At 40.3% G+C, this 16,915-nt stretch overlaps 1 protein-coding gene across 2 annotated transcripts in view; it reads left to right on the top strand.

The window, feature by feature from the left end:
• Positions 1–16,915, top strand: part of znf385d (zinc finger protein 385D) — a 189,516-nt gene that overhangs the window by 157,718 nt on the left and 14,883 nt on the right. For both annotated transcript variants that reach the window (XM_041792505.1, XM_041792506.1), the window contains exons 5-6: positions 8,304–8,651; positions 11,383–11,564. In XM_041792505.1, the coding sequence (XP_041648439.1) occupies positions 8,304–8,651; positions 11,383–11,564 (530 nt within the window). The remainder of the gene's footprint in view (positions 1–8,303; positions 8,652–11,382; positions 11,565–16,915) is intronic.

Raw genomic sequence — 16,915 nt, 5'->3', positions numbered from 1 at the left:
AGGATCTGCTCTGGGCTGTCATGCTGAAGACTGAGCTGACTTTATGGAGAAACTTTTGATCTAAGTGATCTTTTCTAACCCTCACCTACTGTCATGAGCTTTGGGTGATGACGAAAAGAGAGCAGTGTGGGATTAATCCGCCAAAATGAGTTTCCTCTCAGCCCAGCATCAACTAAACAAACAGTCTGTCTGAAGTAGAGGGTGAAAACAAGAGCAGCCAGGAACAGACAAGTGGACCAAACACATTACAGAGAAAAAACACGGAGCAGGGGGCTCCAGACGCCTTTTTTATGCCCACATAGCCCATGTACGGAGGCTGTTCCCACATGGCATCCTCCACTCTCCTTCTACCCAATTTCCAACTCTATCTTTGTCTTTTCTCCCAAATAAAGGCATAAAAAGCCCCAAATATGTCTTTAAAAAGAGCATTACTTTGATAAAGAGGTGTCAAAGTCCTCTTCAATTATCCTTCCAGTATTGAGAATTTGCCAAAGCCCAAGTTGAATCATCAGCCAGAGATACAGAACTCCACATCCACAGAGAGACAGAATTTCTTTTCCACCATTCCTCTCTCCAGTAAATCTGTCACAGCCTTATCCTCCTCTTGCCATTGCCAGAATCCCATTAGTTGCATGTTTTAGAGTCAGAACTTGCAGCAAAATCTGGTGGAAAATCATTGCAATACGTGGTCCAGACGGCTGATGTGGGGATTTCTGAGATTTCTACTAGTGCAAGTTTTTTAGAGGTGAAAATGACCAGATCAGTGATACGGCAGCCAGTTCAGCAAATGTTTGAGCTGAAATGGAAATAGACCTTTCTCTATTTGGATTTTGTACCGATAAAGCAAGGATGCTCAAAAGGGTGATTTCCAAAGCACAAACTTTTCTTGTCAAAGGTAGTGGCCCTGGCAAAGCAGTAAAGCTCAGCACCGTGAAGCAAAAAGCTATTTTGGAGGCCTGTTCACAAATCTATAAAACTTTTGCACATGTTGCATCTCATCTGGGTTTTAGGAAAATGGCTCGGAAGCAGCTCAAAAAATACCATAAAATCAGGTGTATAAGAAGCACTTTTGATATCCAATTTTTAATCTGAAAATAGGCTGTCTTATGCATCAGTGCAGGCAGTATAAAATGCTTTGATATGAACTGTTTGGCTGAAAATATACTTGCTGTTTCACTTTGTGTTTGCAGATGTGTCATGAGAGCTCTTGTAAATTTACTTGCCTATTAATGGCATATATTACTGGAAGACACTGCAAGCTCAGACTGCATGCAACTACCTGATGTGTTAGATGTAAACTACAGACATAGAGACACTTGAGGGGGTTGCTATAATGTTGATTTGGAGACTAGAACTAATTTGATATTAACTTCAATAATCTAAGGTAACCTCAGCCCTGATGTAACAGTTTAATTAGATGTCATGTTAAGTTGTGACTCCTAGCTGACTGTATTCACAAAGCTGCCCCCAAAGGGGGTACAGAGTGGAGAGCTTTCTGGGGATCCAGAGACTTATGAAGAGGCCTGAGGGGGTCAGCAAAAACATGACCTGTCCAACTTTAACCCTCTGAGCCCTGAGCTGTTGTTTAACCATTTTGTCTCGCCTGGACCTTTTGTCTAAAAAGCTTTTAAAACATCAAGCCTGCGGTGCATAGTCAAGTTCTAAACATCCTTTTCCTTAGGACAACCTGGGCTCTAAGATTATGTGTCTCAGCAATGTCACTTGGATTTTTAAAAAAATTGTGGGACTATAAAGACAAAAGAAAAAACTTAACGGAAAGTAAAACTCAAAGTTTTTTGGCCATTATGGCGAAGGTTCTTTTGCACAGCCTTGTTCTCTCATCTTTTGGGTCTTAAAAATGTAAAAAATAATCATTCTGTGCCAAAAAGTGTTCAAAGTGTTCACAATTTTACAAAAAAAAATTTTTGTATCAGCTCTATTTGTGCTACTATTCAAAGCAGTTCCTGTCTGCAGAGACACAGAGGGACAGAACAGGCTCTCTGTCTCTCTTTCTCTCCATTTCGAGTTGTTTAGGCTATGTTCACCATAACCTTAGTGTAAAGATGTGCAGTTTGTCAAAGCTTGATGGGATGACCTGCCATTGGTTGTCACAGCCGTATACAAAAGGAGTTATGCTAAATACGCCCTTTTCAACACTGCTAATTTAATTCTTGGTGTTTTTAAGTTGCACCTAAGCAATGGGCCAAGGGGACCTAACTATTTCTTTGGACAGGTCTGTGTTTCGTAGATTTGGTCGTTACAAAAGGCAGACGGAGTCCTTGCAAATAACCCTTTGTTTAGTTTTTGTTATATTGTCACAATATCCCCTTAAGTCATCCACACTTGTCTGAAAGTCACCATTTGCACGGTCACTTTTTGATCTGCAACACCAATCTCATGTTCATTTTTGCAGGTTTCAACACTGACCTCTAAAAGAGAATTACTTACCCCAGTTAATTTGGCAGACATGTTTCTCTCAGTGCACTGACAATAACACATCATAAAGATGTGGGGAACAGTAGACTTGGTTTATCACTTCGTCTTTAAAGCTTTTGTTGTTATCTCTGCTGCTGTGCCACTGTCACAGCTCTTTTACATTTACACTACCTCTACCAGACATGTGCATACTGCATCTTGCAATTGTGCTCAGTTGATTTCTGAGAACACGCACAGCCAATACTGCAGAAACATGGCAGCCATGATGCATCCATGTAGATAACAACAAGTACATCTCTGGCCTTATATCTGCCACCATCACTAACACCAATTCCTAACTGGAGGCAACATGAGCAGCATTCTGCAACAAATCAGCCTGATTACATTCATTTATATAGTAGTATTGATGTATATTGTCCATTAATGAGTTGTGCTCTGACTTACAAAGGTATATCTTTTCAGCTACCAGCCTTCAAATGCTCGTTAATACAAAATACCAATCTTATATTTATCCGCATTCAAATTTAAAGGACCAGTTTTCATATTTCTTATAAGGGAAAATGAAAATTTACAAGGAATTACATTTTCACTGAATGCTTTTTACAACAAGCATGAAATGCTGTGTTATGCAATGCAACATCTAAAGCATGCATGCATGTCTGAAATGTAGAGAGACAAAGCAGCATGACAGCTCAGTGTGTTCAAAGCAGAAGAAATATTAAAGTTGGGAGCTCTTTGAAAACTTTGATTTTGAACACCAACAAAGGGAAGAAACCAGCAGTCTATGTAAAAATGTAAAAACCTGTTAGGAAATACCTGAAAAGCCTTTATTATATTGGCCATATCTTTTAAGTAGCCAATGTATTTTGACTATGGAGGTCTCCATCAGAGCTTACTAACAAACTAATACAATTTTTGACTTCACAAACATCATCTTGTGTATTTTTCTGCATTAAATGTTCCTTAAAAAAACAGTAAACATATGCTGATATATCTGTATGTGTGATTGGCCCATATTGGTTGCCGTAATGATACATAGATTGGTTGTGTGCTAACACAAGCAGCTTTGGCTCCCCATGCTTCCTCAGAGACCACCTCTTCTATCTGCTGGGACTACTGGCCTCATTCTGTAGGAAGTTGACTTGTACTTTATCTGTTAAAGCCCCGTAAGAGAAGGAAGAGCTCCTGCTCCGTGTAGAAAGAGGTCAGCTGATACATCAGACTTCCTGGATGTTTCCCTATGGAGGGATGTGAACACCCCAGGGAGGAGCACTAGATGGAGCCTGCATCTGTCTGGCCTTTAGGATCTCCCTGGAGGGATCTCCTGGTATGGTTCTCTCTACTCTTCTGGCTGCTGCTGATAAAACAGAAGAAAGAGGCTGGATGGAGTGTGCTTTTTTTACATCCAGTTTTTTTTTCCACACAGCCTTGTGAGAAGATTAGTTCATCAAAATTAAAATTTGTCACAGTCCAGTCCCTCAGATACATCAGATTCTGATGTAAATAAAGGCCGGTGAAGAGGAGAACAGCTATTTGCTGTTTTAATTTAATGGCTGAAGTATCTTTAAAACAGAAGATGAGTGAGGTTAGATAATATGGACAGCATGTGTCTGTCTCTTTATGTTCTAAAGTGAAGCCAAAATACCTCCACAGGTGCTGACGTTTTTCTGTTATGATGTTATTTGGTTGTTATCGGCTGGTCGAACCACATCACAGAGATGCTCATCCCTTCTGCTCACTGCAGCACACACTACTGACACAAAGTACATTTTTGGTCCCTACACCCCAGAGGTGTTTTTTTTTTCACATAAATAATGAAATTTATTGCGTTTTATCAAACCATGGATAATTTTTTTTTTGCTCCCAACAAGTGCACATCTGACCAATCAAAACACTCATTGTTGCCTATGGTAGAGGAGGTTTCAGGCAGACAGAGGTGCAAAAACCTCCTCTCCAACATCACATCATGTTTTTTTTATATTTCCCAGAAGACCACAGTAGCCAAAGCTTGCATGAATTAATGCCATAGCAAGGAGCTTCCTAGGTGAAACATGAAATGCTACAAAAATGCTAGATATAGCGTACAGTTGAGCCAGTTGTGTTCTGGGTTTTTTTTTTTTTTTTTTTTTTTGCCAATTTTTACCTCAAAGTCGCCAAATTATGTGGAGAAATTATACCCATGAGCCCATACCCAAGGAGCTATATAGCTTAGGTTCTCAAAGTGATTTCTTATTAAAGGGGAAATGCACACTAAAATCTCTGAAGTGGAAGCTAGTGGCACTATCTAGTACTTCATACAGCCAAACTTTAAAAGTTCCACTATATCCCTTTGATATAGAATTAAAATGTATCTTAAAATCCAGAATAGTAATAGTAATTATGATCAACTATCAAAATTCAGCGATTAATCACAATATTGAAAAATAGTTTGACAACCCTAATTGATATGGTAATCTCTTTTTTTTTAACACTGAAATTCAAATAAGTTTACCATCATTTGCATATATTTTAGTTTATCACATTTTAGTGAAGAAAAAAAAAGCAACTGCTTTCACTGACTTTATTTTTTGATTTCTCTCTCTGATTGTCGTGCATTTACCTCCCTGCTCCTGTTGTACTTCACAGATCTGCATTCAGAGCATGCAGCCAGGTTCATGAAAGTGCAAACAAATTTCATCGCTGGAGTCAGTCAGCTGTAGGAGGAGAGTATAACAAGTAAAGTAAAAAATATGCCTCAGAAATATTTCAAAGGTTAATGGACTCCATGCTCACACACAGTGAAGAAGCCGTCGGTGCATACATCTGCATACATTAGACTCATTTAGCTGAAGCTTTAAAGCAGAGCGTCTATGAAATAAGCTGCCTATACTTCAGTTTGATCACACAGTGAGGTTCAACAGATGATTTTTCTTTTCATGCTCAGTATGTGTGGACCTCATCCCGTCCAGGCAGAAACCGACAAACCCGCTGCCCCAGCCTTCTCTGTGTTAACCCTCTGCTGACGTTGTAACTCACAGACGTTTTTTGCGGCACCCACCTCCGACACCTCCGCTGGGATAAATAAGAACCGTATATAATGGCTGACAAAAATAGCATGACATAATTCAGTATTGATTTGCTCCCCTGGCTGGCTGATCTTCATTTCGTGACACTGGAGTACAGAGAACTCAGAGACATTGGCATCGATCAGGCGCTGCCGCTGAAGCTAAATTTCATTTCAGTAAAATGTGGAGGCAGTCCTCTGTATTCCAAACACTGAAATGTTTGATTATGAGTCACATCTATCGATCCGCCGCCGTCTTTGTGCCAAAAATATCAGACGTTTCTTTTCAGAATGAGGATCTACTTACACAACATGTTAATGTGATTTCTGGCTGACAGTAGATTAGGAGTGTGATTATTTTTGTCAGTCTCTTATAAAAATATGGATCTGCTGTTTACAAAGATCTAACACCTCATGATTACCCAACAGACATGTGTTAAGACTCACAGTGATGCTTTTAAAGCCTTGGCACCAGTCATATGTAATTCTTTGCCTACCTCTTGTATGCTTAGTTTTTTTTTTTTTTTTTTTTTTTTATTAGTGGTTGGACTTTCAGCTCTTTTTAGAGATTTGGATCAGACAGTAGGGCCGGCTCTTCATTTAGCACCAGATGGCTTCATTAGATCAGCTAAATTTGACTCTTTTTTTTGATATATGATCAATATTTGTGCTGTTTTTTTATTCCCATTGTGTTTTTTGTTATTATAATTTTTAACTAATGAAATCTTTCATCATTATATTTTGGAGGAGACTCCTGCTGTCACTGGGCATGACAAACAGAGACAGGCATGTGTTATTTAAGATGTATTCACCCCTTGGATGTTTTAACCTTTTATTGGTTTTATAAATCAGTTATGGTCAATATTATTTAGCCTTTTGTTGACAAAAAAAAAAAAAAACCTTTAATGTCAAAGTGAAAACAAATGTCTATAAAGTAATGTCACTTAAGTTAAGAAAAAAAAATGTAATATAAAATAAGTGACTATAAATATTCACTGTCTTCAAGCCAGTATTTAGTAGATTCACCTTTGGCTGCAATCACAGCACTGAGTGTGTGTGGATAGGTCTCAGTCAGGCTTGAACATCTGGACACTGCAGTGTTACTCCATTCTTCTTTGCAAAACTGCTCAAGCCCTTGTCAAGTCCAGCAGCAAATTCTCCATTAAGGCGCATTCACACCAGAGCTCTTTGGTCCGCTTTAAACAAACTCTGGTCCGTTTCACAGATAGTCCAGTTCGTTTGGAGAGGTGTGAAAGCTCACACCAACTCTGTTGTGGACCAAACAAGCAGACTCTGGTCCGCTTAAAAACAGGGGGTCTCGGTTCAATTCCAAACAAACCCTGGTGTGGTTCGTTTGAGGTGTGAAAGCAAAGCGGACTGACTTGTGAACCAAAGACATGAAGTGGCATATTGATTTAAGGATTTATATATGAGATTTAATACACTCAAATACATGTCAGTACCTCGCTTGCCGTCTGTGTAGCCATAGCAACATGTCATAGTCTCCTGCTCACGTGTTGGTTTGTTTTTTTCTTCGGTGCTGATTTATTCGTTTCAAGTAAAGAACGACATGCTGAACAAAAGCTGGCAGCTTCTTCATCGCTCTTTGTTTGGGATGACAGCGCCACAAATGTGTGGTTTGGTTCGTTTGACCAAGGGTAACTATGGGAAAGTGCAACAATTTTGCAATTTGAGTTCTGAACCAAACCGAGTCCCCCGGACTATCAGGTGTGAAAACGACCTAAGATTAAGTTCTTGGCTTTGACTCAGCCACTCCAGAACATTCACCTTGTTGTCTTGAAACCATTTCTGTGAGGCTTTCTCGTATGCTTCGGCTCATTGTCTTGCTGGAAAACAAATCTTCTTCTGAGCCGTAGTTCTCTTGCAGACTGAATAAAACTGTCTTCCAGGATTTTCCTGTATTTTGCTGCATTCTTTTTACTCTCTATCTTTACAAGCCTTCCAGGGCCGCCTGCTGAGAAGCATCCCCACAGCATGATGCTGCCACCACTGTGCTTTACAGGGAGGATGGTGTGTTTGTGGGGATGTATAGTGTTTTGTGTCTTGTCTGATGACTAAAAAGCACCATTTTGGTCTCATAAGACCAAAGATCTTTCTTCCACTTGACCATGGAGTCTCCCACATGCCTTTTGGTAAACTCTAGTCCAGAATGAGTTTTACTCAACTCTTTGCTACTCTCCCATAAAGCTTTGACTGGTGATGAACCCAGGAAACAGCTGCTGAAGCTTGTAACTGCTTCAGAGTAGTCATAGGTGTCATGGTGGCCTCTCTCACTAGTCTTGTTTTTGTACGCTCACTCAGTTTATCAGGACGGCCCGATCTAGGCAGATTTACACATGTGCCATTGTTTGCAGGCTTACAGAAGACCAAGTTAAAACAAGTGTTCCAGCGATGTCTCAGTCTGATGACAGGTGTTGAATCTGGTCAATCCATCATCTTTACATGGTCAAATGACAGGATACTTGATATAAGCTGAATACTAAAGCCTGAAAAATTCTTCAATCACTAGTAATCTTGTTCCTAAGTGCCTGTTTTTCCTTTAGTGTCATTTTGTATTAATGATGGTGTCTTTTAAGTTTTGGGCTGAGCATATTGTTCAAGCATGACAATAACAAATTAATATCAGTCTATGTAAATATTTCATCCTTCATAAAAACAAACCGCCTTAAAACAAATATTCCTCTAATTTTTTAAATAAACATGGACAATCTGTTGGTTGAAAATGGCATCAATTAAGCATTTTCCCTCTAAATGTTTCATGATTGAAATAATCGTAAACAAATTTTTCATCTTCTCCTCACAGATGGTGTTTCTGGACCAGCCCCTCTCCCGCTCTCCCCTGTGCTCAGACTGGCGCCACCTCTGGCACCCCTGACTACCCTTACAACGACCCCGACGCCGGCCCCTGTGGCCTCACCCACGGTCCCTAGCGCCCCGGCGGCCCCGGCCCCAGAGACTACCTCAGCTACCGGAGGAGACGAGAGGCCGGGTAAAACTAACTCGCCTCCAGAGCCAGACCCGGAGCCCGAGGCCGAAGCCGAAGCTGAGGATGACGGGGAAACGGAGGAGGAGAAAGCTCGACGTCTTCTGTACTGCTCGCTGTGCAAAGTGGCCGTCAACTCAGCATCTCAGCTGGAGGCTCACAACAGCGGTGAGTAAACATTTACTGCTGGCAGACTTTTAAAGGAGACAAAAGAGACCGCATGCACTGGAAAAATAGTTTTTACCTGCTGTTTTTTGTGCACTATGACTTAAACATGTTTTTTTTTTTTCATTCAATACACCAGCGTCTGTGTTCGAACAGTTTTGTTGTGGAGTCTTTGTGAAGACAGTTGTTATCTGCTGAGGTTCACAATCACACAGTCGCTCTGTTAAAGCCTGCTTTGTGCTCCTTGTGGAGTTGTGTTTGCTGTCTTCAGAAATAACTGTCAGGCCTGAAAAGAACAGTTTTGATGTGTTCTTCAGGTTTGTGAGAGAGGTTTGTGAGTATGTCTGGATAAATCTGTCTAACAAGAGGAGTACAATAAAGGGCAGCATGTAGTTGTATTAGTCTTCCATGCACATCCCACTAAATCTTTTTCAGATATGTTGACCCCAAAGGCACAGGGCCTAGGGAGTGAAAGGGCCTCGTGTTGATTTAGAATTTGACTGGTTTGGTGTTCAACTCTTAAAATAACAATGCTTGTCAAAGCAACTAAGACAGATGCAAGAATTGCTCCTCCTCTTCTTTATGAGACACACTCAGTATTTTACAATGTTTTAAAAGGCTGAATTTATTGCAATAATTCTGACAATTAAGTTGAATTTCATAAAGTCTGACTAGCACACCTAGATAGTACAGCAGTGGGCTAACTTTCTCTTGTATGTACACATCTGTGAGACCAAAAATGGCTTAGGCATGCTCACAGTTCCCATGCCATAAGAACTGCTAGGGCAAGAACCACAACAAGAAGGAGACAAAATGTACAGAGCTGTAAAGCTGGTCACTATTTAACATATGAAATATGACTAACCATCACCTAACAACATGATGCTGCCACCACCATGCTGCACAGTGGAGCTAGAGTGTTTGTGGTGCTGTGCAGTGTTTGGTGTCTGCCAAACATAGCATCTTGTCTTACACCATTTTGGTCTCATCGGACCAAACGATTTTTCTCCACTTGATCATGAAGTCTCCCACATGCCTTTAGGGAAACTCCAGTCCAGGTTTAATCTGAATTTTCTTTAACAGTGTCTTTCTCTTTGCCACTCTCCCATAAAGCTTTGGCTGGTGAAGAACCCAGCCAAAAGTTGTTGTATGCAGAGTCTCTCCTATCTCAGCTGCTGCAGCTTGTTACTCCTCCAGAGTAGTCATAGGTGTCTTTGTGGCCTCTCTCACTAGTCTCCTACTTGCACGCTCACTCAGTTTGTGAGGACAGCCTGATTTAGGCAGGTTTACTAATGTGCCGTATTCCTTCCATTTCTCGATGATGGTTTTATTAACTGAACTCTGGGGGATGTGCAGTGCCTTGGAAATTTTTTGTATCCATCCCCTGACTTGTAGAGGAGTGAATGTGCATGTGCAGCTTATAACAGCAGTCAATGGAAGCCTGTGTGTGCCAGACCTTAACGCCCAGGAAACAGGAAGTAGCATTAAAAGCATGCTGAATCTACTTTTTATTGCACATTACACATCCTAATTCTTATGTACAGCATATATTAGAGTTTCTTTGTGAATATTTTTGTAAATTTAGATTTCAAAAAAGTGTTTTGAATTCAGTTCAGTAACTTTTTCCTCTTTCTGGTAAGAGTGATGGGGCGGACCCCTGTTTAGCAGCCTCCACTGGGTCGGATGCATCCTTAAGATGGTTCAGCAGCTTCTCTTTGACTTCTTTATCAGTCTAAATACTTCCCTTTATTAGAGGAAATGTCCATGTTTGTGTTTGTAGGCAGACAGCTTGTCTTTGAAATGCTTCTTTAGCTCGCAATTTGTAAGGAACAAACCGCCGGATATCACTCCAACGATCCAAAACGTCTGTACCAGTCAAAATTAAATAGAATTGAGCAGTTCTTCAATATTTCCTCTTGTTCACAGCAACACTTTTTATTCTGCTGTCAGCTCTGCACTTCAGGGAGCTTTTTTCTTCCACTCTTATTTTGGTTTCATTGATTATACCGACACAAATCTGAATCCATGAAGGAGTGTGCTTGCATGTTCTTGTTGTAGTAGTGAATAAGAGCCTTGTTTTTTTTGCATCGTTTTGGGTTTATTTCTTTTGAACTGGGTTTAGATGAGGCTTGTGGATTCTTTCAGTGTTTTGAATGTGATGGTGAAATTGAAAATGTAGAGTTCAGAGTTTCAGAAATAATCTCTGCTCCCCACTCAGGCTGATTAAAAGATCCTAGAGAGAGAAAAAAGGTCTCCAAAGCAGTCACTTCTAACACCAATTACTTCAAAACTTTTACACTTGTTATGACACGGGTAACAGCTCTCAGGGACCAAAGTCTTGTTAACATTGTAAAGTTTAAACTCTGTGTGGCTGCACAGATGTCCGAGTAGCTGGTTTTCAAACTGTGTAGGTGTTTTGTCATAAATTATCTCTATTAGGAGGGCTGGAGATTTTCTCTGGAGGTCTGACAAAACAGTTTCCAGTCACCTTCACACAAACATCACTGAGGTTACACTCATAAATTTCGTAAGAACGGGTTTTTCTATGCTCTGAACTTTCATCAGTGAAGTTTTAGAATAATTTACAAGGCAAGCTTTCCACACCAGCCCTCATATTTCCTAGATGAGAGGGGAGATAACAGTTGTGAACCTCTGATCTCACCTTTCCTTCAGGCACCTTCTGAGAGGGTAAAATTCATGCTCTGACAGCTCTGCTTCCTGTTTGAACCCGCAGGAACGAAGCACAAGACGATGCTGGAGGCCAGGACGGGCTTGGGCTCCATCAAGTCTTTCCCCCGGCCGGGAGTCAAGAGCAAACTGGCGGTAAACACCAAATCATCGACGGGCCTGCAGAACAAAACGTTTTTCTGTGAGACGTGTGACGTGCACGTCAACTCAGAGACTCAGCTCAAACAGGTGAGAGAGAGTCTGGAACCTTTGTTTGAACCCTGCTGAACTTTAAGTGGATTAGATAAAAAAAGGCTTGTCTTTGCTGCACACAAAGCATATGTAAGTAAAGCTTTAAAAGATTAATCAGGCAAGAGTCAGAGAAGGAGAGACTGAGTCGGATCTGACTGGCATAAAATTAGATGAGTTATTGAAGTGCGATCAAGTTGTAGTGGAGTTTTCAGTCATTCTGTCACAACTTAAAGCATGAAGATATATTTACTTTTTCAGTCAGGCTGTCAGGGTGAATTCTGTTGACAATGTAGTCTGACTTGTTGGGGGCCCAACAAAAAAAGTTTGACAACCTCTGAGTTAAACCATAACAAAGAACAGTTTGATGAGAAACCTTGCGGCTGAATTGTTAACCTTAGGAATGCATGCTGTACTAGTAACCATCAGGTTTCTCGGTAGCTGGAATTAGAATAACCAGTTGTTTATCCTAATCCCTAGCATTACAATTTCAGGCCTACAATCCCAGTCTGCTTAAACTGTAATGTAGCCACCTGCCACTAGTAGCCGCTGTAGCTCCAGTTAACGGCTGCTGTAGTATGCTCTTTAACACAAAGGTAAACACCAGTGAACTGAGAGCACAACAGCATCTCACAAAAATGGCACATTTTTGCATCTTGATCTAGAAAATGGGGATAAAGTTGTATAGTGGTGTGAAAAAGTACCAATATATAAATGAAGTTCAGGCATAAAACGTCAGTCACCAGAAAGGTGGTCAAAGTAACAGACTTCAGCAGACAAAGGTCTGCTGGACCTGCCTTAATCTCCACAAACGTAGTCATACAGCTGATATTTACAGCCAGTATACACCGCTTTCCACATTATTACGCAAATGACATTTTTCTCTTATTTTCCTAAATATTAATGCAAATGATGGTCAGAACATTTTTTAAGTCATCAGGCATTAGAGCATAAGTCAAATGTTTTTGAACAAACTTCAAAATGATAACCATCATTTTTAAAAAATAAAAACCTCAAAATGCACTGTTCCACATTATTATGCAAAACAGTTTTAAAAGATTTTATGGGTTGTAAAGAACTGAAAATGGTCATTCATTAAATTTGCAGCATTAGGAGGTCATAATTACTGAAAGCAAAAGCTATTTCAGTCAAAAACATCTTAACAGGCAAAGTTACATGTTAACATAGAAGACATCTGTGGCTGATTCAGAGCACAGACGGGTTTGTGCAGATAAAGGCATAATGAGGAAGGTTTCTGACTGACAAATACATCAGATTAAGAGAGCAGCTGCTAAAATGTCATTACGAAGCAGCAAACAGGTATTTAAAGCTGCTGGTGCCTCTGGAGTCCCACCAACCTGTAGGATCCTCCAGAGGCTTGCACTCATGTATAAACCTACTATTCAGCCACCCCTAACCAATGCTCACAAGCAGAAATGGTTGCAGTGGGCCCAGAAATACATGAAGACTCATTTTCAAACAGTCTTGTTTACTGATGAGTGTCGTGCAACCCTGGATGGTTCAGATGGAGGAGTAGTGGATGGTTGGTGGATGGCCACCATGTCCTAACAAGGCTGTGATGCCAGCAAGGAGGTGGTGGAGTCATGTGTTGGGCTGGATTCATGAGGAGAGAGCTGGTAGGCTCTTTTAGGGTCCCTGAAGGTGTGAAAGTGACTTTGGCAAAGTATATAGTTTCTGACCGACCACTTTCTTCCATGGTACAAAAAGAAGAACCGTGCTTTCCGTAGCAAAATTTTCTTCATGCATGACAATGTAACATCTCATGCTGCAAAGAAACCCTCTGTGTCATTGGCTGCTATGGGCATAAAAGGAGAGAAACTCATGGTGTGGCCCCCATCCTCCCCTAACCTCAACCCTGTTGAGAACCTTTGGAGCATCCTCAAGCTAAAGGTCTATGAGGGTGGGAGGCAGTTCACATCAAAACAGCAGCTCTGGGAGGATATTCTGACATCCTGCAAAGAAATTCATGCAGACACTCACCAACAACTCTCAAGTTCAATGGATGCAAGAATTGTGAAGGTGATATCAAAGAAGAGCTCCTATGTTAACATGTAACTTTGCCTGTTAAGATGTTTTTGATTTAAATAGCTTTGATTTCAGTTAACATGACCTCCTAATGCTGAAAATTCAATGAATGACCATTTTCAGTTTTTTACAACCCATAAAATCTTTTAAAACTCTGTTTTGCATAATAATGTGGAACAGTGCATTTTGAGGTTTTGGTTATCATTATGAAGTTTGTTCAAAAACATTTGAAATATGCTCAAATGGCTGATGACTTGAAAAATATTTGCTGTTATCACAGTTTAACTTTATAATGGACCTCCATGAACCCCCAGTTGGCTGGGCCCCAGAAAGCTCTCCCTTTATCCCCCCTTATGGGCCGTCATGACTATAACATTATTTAAAGAGTCTGTTCTGTGTAGATATAAACATGGTCTGTCTTGAGATTCTGGCTTAACCTTACATGTGCCTGGAGCAAAAAAAAGATTGAAAACCACTGATCTAGTGTGCACATTTTTATGTCATTTACCCCTTTGATGTTAATTAATCATATCAATGTCTGCAGATCTGCTAATATTTACAACTAATACACCACTTCCCACAATATTATGCAAATGCCATTTTTCTCTTATTTCCTAAATATTAATGCAATTAACAGTCAGGATATTTTTCAAGTCGTTAGAGCATAATTCAAATGTTTTTGAACAAACTTCATAATGATAACTGTTATTTAAAAAAAAATAAAAACCTGGGTTAAAAAAAACAAAAATAAAGTGGCACAACAGTGGCCAAATAGGAAAAAAAAATGTGGTAAAAGGGACAAAATGGGTTAAATGTTGCAAAAAGACTTTAAAAAGTAGCAAAAATTGGTTAAAAAAATGGGAAAAAGCTGAAGAAATGGGTTAAAGGTGTCAGAAGAAGTGGCAAAAAATGGATAGAAAAGGTGGTTAAATTAGTTAAGAGTTGCATAGATGAATATTTTTAACATCTGAACCCAATAATAGCTCGCCGCGGTTTTCAGCTACAAGATGAGGGACCTGTTAGCCAAGACGCTAGCACCAATGCTACTGGTCAAACACACATGTGGTGATATCATCAATAAATTACAACTGGGGAGGGATCATTCCCGGGGGTTTTTCATGGGCCAAGCCAATTCTTCGGGCAGGCCCGGTTACAATTCTTTTCATATAGTTGTTGTAATCACGTTTGGTTGTACAAACGTGTTGGAAGAAATCTGATATGGAAGTGTAAAATATAACATGTTATGACTGGGAGGCTTTGACTTGATTTGAAGCAGTAAAATAATCATAATAACACCACTTATATGAGGATTAGTTGGACAGATAATTAGCTGCAGTAAGGCTTGAATCAGCCCATGCAAGTAAACCTAAAATCACCTGTGCAGCCAGTCATGCACTGAAATAACCTGTATAAAAATGCTGTCACCTGCAGCTCCTTGATAACCAGAATCCTTCCTCACCCCCTACTGTATCTTATCTTTGAAACAAGGGTGGTATGTTTAAATTTCATCATGTTGTGTAAAGCTGCAGCAGGAATAAGTTATCGCCTTTGTCTTTGAAACACTTACAATCATGCCACGCTGTGGCTCTGAAGTACAAAAAGCAGAAAATGTAACGTGCACGTGTCTGAATGTTAAACCCTCTCTTTTAGCCTCATTTACTTCAGTGTCACATTTGACTTTTTGTTGCATTTGAGATTATTTTTCCGTGATACACAGACGCAGCGCTAATAGTAATGATCTCTCCTTTCATCTGTGCATGCTGCTGTCACGCCGAGGCTTTGAAAAGACTTTGTCATGCAGATGCACTCCGGCAAAAACTCATAAGAAATCAGTTTTAGCATGCTTTGTACACAGCCAGGAAATTAGGTTTCTCCTGCAGAAATAAATCCCAATGAGCTTCTCCTAATCCTCCCCTCAAATAAGAAAAAAGGGTTTGTGGTTTGTATGATGTGAAGGAAATCAGGGCACTAAAAATATCTGACAATAATCTGATCTCTGTGATATTTCTCACTCTGTGGTTTGGCTCTAACTCCGCCTAGGAGCGTGTGTTTGGGTTGTAGCTTTGGGCCGCTCCACAAATCTTCTTCTCTTGTAGCTGCTGATCATTCTGTCAAGGGAGACAACACTCCGAAACCACTTGGTTTTGTCTGAGCTAACCTTGAGCTCTCTCACTGAAAATAGACAGGCTTTATATGAATTTTTCATACAGGGACTTTTACTGAGTACTTCTGATTCTCTGTGAAAAGAATCCAGCGTGACAAATTTTAGTTACAGCTTGAAAACCAGAGGAAAAGAGGGATTTTTTATTGTGCTGCAAGAAGTTTAGACACAGCCAGAAATCCTCTGAATTATTTATTTGCTTCAGGTTAAAGATATTTATGTACATGTCAATCCAGTTTCTTATGTTTCACTTGTTTATTCAGATCCACTTGTTGTTTTTAACACTGCAAAACTTCAATAAAGAAAATTCTGGAGTTTACTCAGGGTTAGGAAGTGCAGTTTGGTAAATGTTTTCTCTCCTGTACCCTGCAGTGTAGAAATGCTGTCATTTTCACCCCGGGTGGCCACGGTCACAGTGAAATCTCTGTGGCAGTAATACTTCTCTCCTTGAGATTGGATGTATTTTTAGTCCTGCCCTGTTGGTCATGTTCCAGCCTTCATATATGATAACCTTTCTGACTGAAAACACCACCTAGCCTGAGTCTGACGTAAGATGCAGCCTTAAAGTATCACTTGTAATTCAAAGAAACCTGGTCATTTGGCTGGGATAGCTCTTGTCCTGACAGCAGTTTCGAAAGCAAAGATATAGCAGCAGGTCGCCATGAAGCTCAACGACTCAAAGAGCAGCAGCGGTATTCAGGGGGGATGTACCCTAATTTATCTACCATGCAACAACCCTTATCTCCGACTATGACCAGCTTTTTGTTCTATGCAGCTATGCATCTATTATCATCTGATGATAATACACTTACATGTGCATCTACAAAAAATATGATTTCATTAAAAAGCTTTTTTTTTTTTTTTCATAAAGTATTTCAAGACTTTTTTGTTTTAATCTTAATGATGGACTGCACAGCGGTACAGGGGTTAACGCTGTCGCCTCACAGCAAGAAGGTTCTTGGTCCGCTTCCCAGTCAGGACCTTTCTGAGCAGCATTTGCATGTTCTCCCCCATGCAAGCCTGGGCTCTCTCCAGGTACTCCAGCTTCCTCCCACCACCAGAGACATGCTCGATAGGTGACTCTAAATTGCCCGCAGGTGTGAGCATGCCTGGTAGTCCATCTCTATATGTCAGCCCTGGGATT

Source organism: Cheilinus undulatus, linkage group 8, assembly GCF_018320785.1.
Source record: "Cheilinus undulatus linkage group 8, ASM1832078v1, whole genome shotgun sequence".
Taxonomy (NCBI): Eukaryota; Metazoa; Chordata; class Actinopteri; order Labriformes; family Labridae; genus Cheilinus; species Cheilinus undulatus.
Note: the sequence above shows the minus strand (reverse complement) of the source record. Positions and strands in the feature narration are given on the sequence as shown.